The following is a 6,750-nucleotide window of genomic DNA, read 5'->3' on the forward strand; positions in this document are numbered from 1 at the left end:
ACAGAGGTCATTGTTTGGGAGAAGAGCAGAGACAGATGTGACATATAGCTAGAATGCCAATTTTTTAAAATTCTTATCCACTGAAGATGAATGTTTGAGAAAATAAATGTGATACTTCAGAGCTGCTTGTATGGAATTTCAGTCCCTGTGTATAATTATAGCTGCTTGGGATACAGAGAACTCCAGGTCTTCTTATTCAAGTAGAAACTGCTTGTCCTGGATGTGCCATACATACAATTTGGCAAATAAACACCCCCGCCACACAGAGCTAAGCATAATTTTATGGAGCTTTTCCCCTGTAGAACTGGCTCTCCTCAGAAATAAGCAGCACTTGTTAGTGTTTGGAAAATGAGTGAAAACTTTTTATTATGTACAGAAGCATTCAGGATTGAGATGTGGAAGATGTATGTACTTAGGAAGTAGAGGGGTGTTGCTCTTCATGAAATGGTCACATTTATTATTATTTCCTTCATTATGTTAATTAGATATTATGTAGGGTTTGGTTAACGGCACACCACTTATGTAAGCAGCTTCGGTTTTTTTTAAAATTGAAATGGTATAAAAGCACTTGTAATAAAAGGGGACTGGAAAACTTCCTAGAGAATAAGGTTATCAGGGGCTTCTCATCGTGATGGTTTGTTTTTTTATTGTGTAGCAATGTTGGTGGGAAAACATGAGGGACAATTATGTCCTCATGTCCTATCTCTGAGCTTCCTATTGGCAGAGCTTTACAGAAAACAAAATTGTTGGCCTGAACCTGCACTGCTTTGCTTATTTTCTTATGTACTCTGATTAAATCACACTCTCTGCTGCAATCTAATTTACCCTTTGGTTTTCAACCGTGTCCAGCAGAACTTTTCATATATCTCATTGGCCCCCTTCTGTGTTCCTAATTGGGATGGGAGGGTGAATATAAATCACTGTAACTAAACTATTTTGACTACCCTGAGACAGCAATGTGACTTAGCTTTCTGTGAAAAGTTGCAATGTTATACTGGGGCCCCATTAATACCACCCAACTGAATATAATCAACCTCTGTCAAGCAAACCATCAGTGCTTTAGTATTAGTATTCCTCTCTATTATCAACAAATAAACAAACCAAGTTCTCCAACTGAAAATTAGTGAGAGCAGGAAACAGAATCCCATGAAAAGTTAAGTACGGATTTACATAGCATATTAAGCATCACAAACACACACATCATATTTAGAAACATCATGTACTGTCCATTCTACCCTGCACTTGTAGGAAAACATTAGGAAGAGAAAAATGTCCTTTCTATTAAAGCAATAATAATTTCAGCAATAATTTTCAGGATCAGAATGATGTGGAGCTCCAATGAATGAAGTTTATGGCTTAGCATTATATAGAAACCAGTCATCCACAGCTTCATTCAAAATACCATAACATTGTTCTGTATATAAATCCAGCTAATAGATGATGTTACTGGGGCCAGCAGAGACCCCACAGAAATCTATCTCCCTAAATTTTAGCCCAGGATTAAAACTGTCCACCAGCTTTGTCTAGCAAAGAGCCCCTTCCGTACTCCTGCAATCCTCTCTTTATATTTGCTGTTAAACAAATTAGAAGAGCTCAATTTTGCATGATTTTTGCAGGAATGGGACAGTGGGATCCACTTGTCATTTTGTTCTTATTGTACAAGTCTGAGTATCTGGTGAAACACACACACACACACACACACACACACACACACACACACACACACACCAGAGGTGGTATTCAGCCAGTTCTGACCAGTTCTGAAGAACCGGTAGTGGGAATTTTGAGTAGTTTGGAGAACCGGCAAATAGGCTGGCCCCGCTCCCACTGCCTCCCAGCTGATCTTCTTTTGTTGCCCTGAACAGGAGAATGGAACTGAAAAGCAGGTTAGTGGGGTGGGGAGAGAATGGGGATTTTGCAGTATCCTTCCCCCGCCATGCCACAAAGCCACACCCACAAAGCCACACCACACCCACAAAGTCATGCCCACAGAACCGCTAGTAAAAAAATTAAATCCCACCACACACACACACACACACACACACACACACACACACACACACACCAGTAAGGACTCCTGTGTCCACAAATTTGTTTTGAATTACAGACCTGAACAGAGCTTGAGTTTCCTTCATACAAAAACCCATGTAGGTTATTCTGAACTTTTGAGCAATGTAAAATAGTGAGGAGTGGTGGTGTTTTAGTAAAAGAAATACAAGTTGGAAATCTTATCTGCATATCATGTAGGTATCTAGCAAGAGTCCCAGTCTTTGTTATGAGATGATAGGGAGAGATTGCAAACTAATAGCGTGGGTCAATATAACTTGGGCTTCCTGCTTTTTCCAAACCATTCAGCATTACCAAGTAAGATTGATGGGCCACATGAACAATTCTTAAGGATGCTTCAAACTGAAGGCATCAAGGAGAAGGAGGTCTGCTTTATTTTTGCAGAAGCTGTCTGGGATGCATGCAGACTAAACACTGACCTTTGCTCCAAGAGGACCTTGAATGAGGCAAGGGGCTATAAAGGACACCTGTGCTGTCAAAACATGGTCTGCCTCCATTGCCCCTTCATCCACAATATTTTGCTTTTACGACACCTCAGAATCGGGTACCAAGAGGGGAGAAGGAGAAAGGAAAGAATCAACGGCAGATTCTCTCCTTCCTACCTTAGATGCCAGGCCTTCTTGAGTCAGCTCTATGTTGCAATTCATCACAAGATGATTTTACAAGACCTCCAAAGCAAAAGCCAAACGATCAAACATTTAATTTCCTTCCCACCACAAAATGGGAAGTCAGGTCCGTGGGGTTCTTAGTCATGCCAAACAATAAAGCTACATACAGCCAATGAGAGCCTTCCGGTTTTCCATATCGGTGTGGGATAGCTGAACATAGATAGGGCAGAGACAAAACAAGATTCTTCTTTCCTTGCTTGGCATTTTGCAATGCTTTAACAAATAAGAATTTGTGAACATCTGGATTGGCAACAGGAAGAGGGATTTAAAAAAAGAAGCAACAACCTCTTAATTCTGTCATGCCTGTGAGAAATCAAGCTAAATATTATCAAAACTTTATCAAGCTAAAGTTTTTTTTTCTATAGCAGTAATGTCCATACTGCATTATACCACATATCTGTTGTTTTATTGATCAAATGTAAGGGATAGCCAGAGACTATAATTTTCTATAGCTATTGGACCAAAATCTTTATTGAATCTTATTGAGAGCTATCATGCTGGAAAGAACAAAGAGCAAGACACAAACCTGGATTAAACTGTTGAACTGAAATGGAACTTGCATATTACATATTTGCAGTGTGCTATGTAGCCTTTTGGATGCTTATGTAGTCCTTTGGATCTGAGAGTCAACAGTTCCCTCCAGCCATTTTTTCAATGCTTTCATTATTATTTGATTAGTAGGGAATCTTAGCAAATCATATTTGAATCATTAGGCAGGCTCTATGGCTTTCTGGGGTGACAGATCTTTGGCTGCCATTCAAAGGAACTAGTACATTGTACTTGGACTTTTTTTTTTTTTTTTTACAACAGAGCCAGAAAATCCTGGTCTGAAATCTGTGGCACTATCCAGCTATTATTACGTGAAGATTTATCCTGAGAAGGGGTTTTGCTCTGCCAGATGGCAGCAAAAATACCCAGCAGTGCTGATCAGCCTCCATAGCATTCCTCAACAATCTGACCTTACAAAACGGTTTTCTTGTAATCTCAAGGGATCAGAAGTTTAGAGTTGTTGGGTTGTTGTTGTTGGTTTTTTTGCAAAAGTATAGCAATCTTGCATGAGGTCTCACAAGATTTTGGCCACATGGAAGCCCTTGGGCCATTGCGGTCATTCCACAACCACCCCTAAGGCCGGAAAAAAGTTGCTGATTTAGGTATCCAGCTGCCCATCCCTTCACAAACAGGAAGAATGTTGCAGGATGGAGTTCAGGGGTGGGATTCAAATAATTTAACAACCGGTTCTCTGCCCTAATGACCACCTGGGTAGGCGGGGCTCAGTGGTCATGTGATTGGATGAGTGTGGCCAACTCAACATCACTCAGGACGATGGGCGCTTCGCCTTAGCTGTTGCAATGTAATAAGGGTTAACCGGAGAAGCAGTTTCTGTAAGCAGGGCAATAAAGATTACGCTAGGAACATGACCAGAATGTTTCCTTCCTGCCTTCCTTACAGGATTAGCCCTGTAAAGTGGGGAAAAAACAAAAGGAGATTTCTTCCAACAATTGGTTCTCTGAACTGCTTAGAAAGTTAACAACTGGTTCTCCCGAATAGGTGCGAACTGGCTCCACCACTGATGGAGTTCTACAAGGAACATGTCACTGGATGATGTGTTACATCATTGGGAATGGCTGAAGGCAACCCTCAGCCCAATGAAAGCACACACATGTGCAGATTGCAGGGGGGAAAGGTTCTGTGTCTATGGACACGACCTATCTTTGGTTCCCACCCACCTCAGTTTCAATGAATAGCATTACTGGTAAGTTTGGAAAAATCTGTTATCAAAACTGCTGCCAGCCAGCAGAGAAACGGAATGGGTTTTCTATATGACGGTTTGCTTAGGTACATGTTTTCCATGCAGGCAGCCAGGATCCCATTCAGCCCCAATGTTGTAAGCTACACTAGGGAAAGATTCCTATGCAAAATCTGGAAAAGACTTTGCCAGTCAGTTGCTAAACCATAGGTTCACTTGTTTGGTTTGGCTTGATGCAATATGTGAATCCAGCTATCGTGCCTTGTAAACCATAATTTGCAGCTTAGCGTGTTGTATGAACATAGGCAATGATGATTAACTTAATTGTTAGGTAATCCAGGGCCGAACAGTGTCTTTTTAAGCCTTCTAAATTAGTGTCTTCTAAGGCAGTGTTTTTCAACCTTTTTTGTGCAAAGGCACACTTTTTTCATGAAAAAAATCACGAGGCACACCACCATTAGAAAATGTTAAAAATTTTTAACTCTGTGCCTATATTGACTATATATAAGGTGTTTTTCCCACGGCACACCTTACACTATGTCACGGCACACTAGTGTGCCGCGGCACAGTGGTTGAAAAACACTGTTCTAAGGGGAATTTTTTGTCTCAAGAAATGAAGCCTTATGCTTCAGAGACACTAGGGGGCTGTCTAAACACAGAAGGCTTTGCCTCAAACTCCCTCTCTAATTTTTATGCCGGGGATAGTTTTTAGAATATAAAATTGTTCTTCTAAATGTCTTTCTAAAGGTATTTTTGTTGAAAAACCAAGGGGCCACTTTTACATAAGTGAACAACGTTGATTCAGGTTTGGTACCTCCATCCCATTCTTCTATGTTCTTATCATGCCTTATTCCACTTAAACTTTGTGTCAGGTGCTTTGCCGTACCGAAATTTTGAGCATGCAGTTGCATACACATAACCCACCCCAACATTACATTCATATTCAATGCATGAAATAAGGTAAAACTCATTTGCAGAATAGGAAATCTTAACATCCAAACTGGCATTGGCATCATGTATTCTCCCCCCCCCCCCCCCTTGAAAAATTAGGCAAAACTAAACATTCTTCCCTGACACTCTACATTAAATTGTAAGAACGGGAAATTCCTGACTAGCTTTTCTGGTTTTAAAATGAGGACAAGAGCTATTATCATAAGTAAATTCCAACAGATGGTAAAATCTGCAGATCAAAATGAGGGCTGAATGGAGACTTTTTAACTGATTTACCAAACTCAAATTGAATACGAAAAGAGACTCGTCTGAAGCATCTGCAGTTTAAACGCCTTTTCTGCTTATTTCTGCTTACCTGCTCCAAGATGGGCAAAAATAATATACTCCAGGAACACGATCAGCGTTAAGCTTTTATGTTGCGTGACTCCGTCTAGGAAATCCATCTTCGCCACCGACGTGAGGTCGAAAACAGTAATTAAGGCTATTTTACATGTCTGGTGCCCACTCAACCTTTGGCAGGAAAAAGAAAACAAAACTCCAAGCCCTCGTAATTTATTCGGATGGTTCTGGGACTGCCGGGTTTTCGCCCTGTCATTTCTCTTTAAGCTCCCCCTTCCTTTTCCCCAAGGGGTCGCGTTTCCCAAGCCGCCGCGCTCTCTCGCTGCGTGTCAGTCCCGGCCGTCCATCGCCGCCAAGTAGCTCAAGCCCCACTGGCGGGCTTAGAGAGAGGGGGAGACATCCCCCCTTCTCTCCCCCGGCTCGCCCCTCCGGAGACTCGGCGAAAGTCGCGCGGGATTGCCAAAGGCAGCCGTGCAGCGAGCAGGCGCCAAAATCGCTGCTGGTGCTGCTGCTTCTCCTCCACCGCGGACCTTTTGGGTCAAAAACACCAGGCACTGTCAATCGGTCTCAAGGGGCCTGAGCTCCCGATTCCACCCCGGGAATCTCTTATCTTGGGCTGGTTCTTTCGTCTCCCCGTCCTCCACCGCCCACCCGAGTCCTACCTCGGATCTCCTAGCGAGAGTGCATTCCGGGGCAAAGCTGCCTTAGGTGCCACCATACCGGGCTTTCTTTTGGCTCCTTTACTCCGAGGCAGCGGGCCGGGGCACGGGGAGGGGGTTACTCAGAGGGGAGGACGATACCCCAGAATTTCTGGGCGATCCGACCTGCGAAGTCGGGCGCTTGCCTCGCGCAAAATCCGGCGACCGAACTTTCTGACACTTAAGAACAATCAACTAGTGGAACGGGCGTTGCCTTCGGAAGTTGTGGGAGCTTCGTTACTTGAGACATTTTATTGGGCTGCCATTTGTCAGAAACGGT

General features: G+C 42.8%; 1 protein-coding gene across 1 annotated transcript in view; it reads right to left on the reverse strand.

The window, feature by feature from the left end:
* Positions 1-6,422, reverse strand: part of LOC106552329 (netrin-4) — a 71,617-nt gene extending 65,195 nt beyond the window's left edge. Inside the window, exon 1 of the mRNA XM_087708956.1 lies at positions 5,789-6,422. Within this exon, the coding sequence (XP_087565082.1) occupies positions 5,789-5,876 (88 nt within the window). The 5' untranslated portion in view covers positions 5,877-6,422. The remainder of the gene's footprint in view (positions 1-5,788) is intronic.
* Between the last annotated feature and the right edge of the window lie 328 nt (positions 6,423-6,750).

Source organism: Thamnophis sirtalis, unplaced genomic scaffold (assembly GCF_051295495.1).
Source record: "Thamnophis sirtalis isolate CommonGarterSnake01/CBP01778 unplaced genomic scaffold, rThaSir2_p1.2 scaffold_3, whole genome shotgun sequence".
Lineage (NCBI taxonomy): Eukaryota > Metazoa > Chordata > Lepidosauria > Squamata > Natricidae > Thamnophis > Thamnophis sirtalis.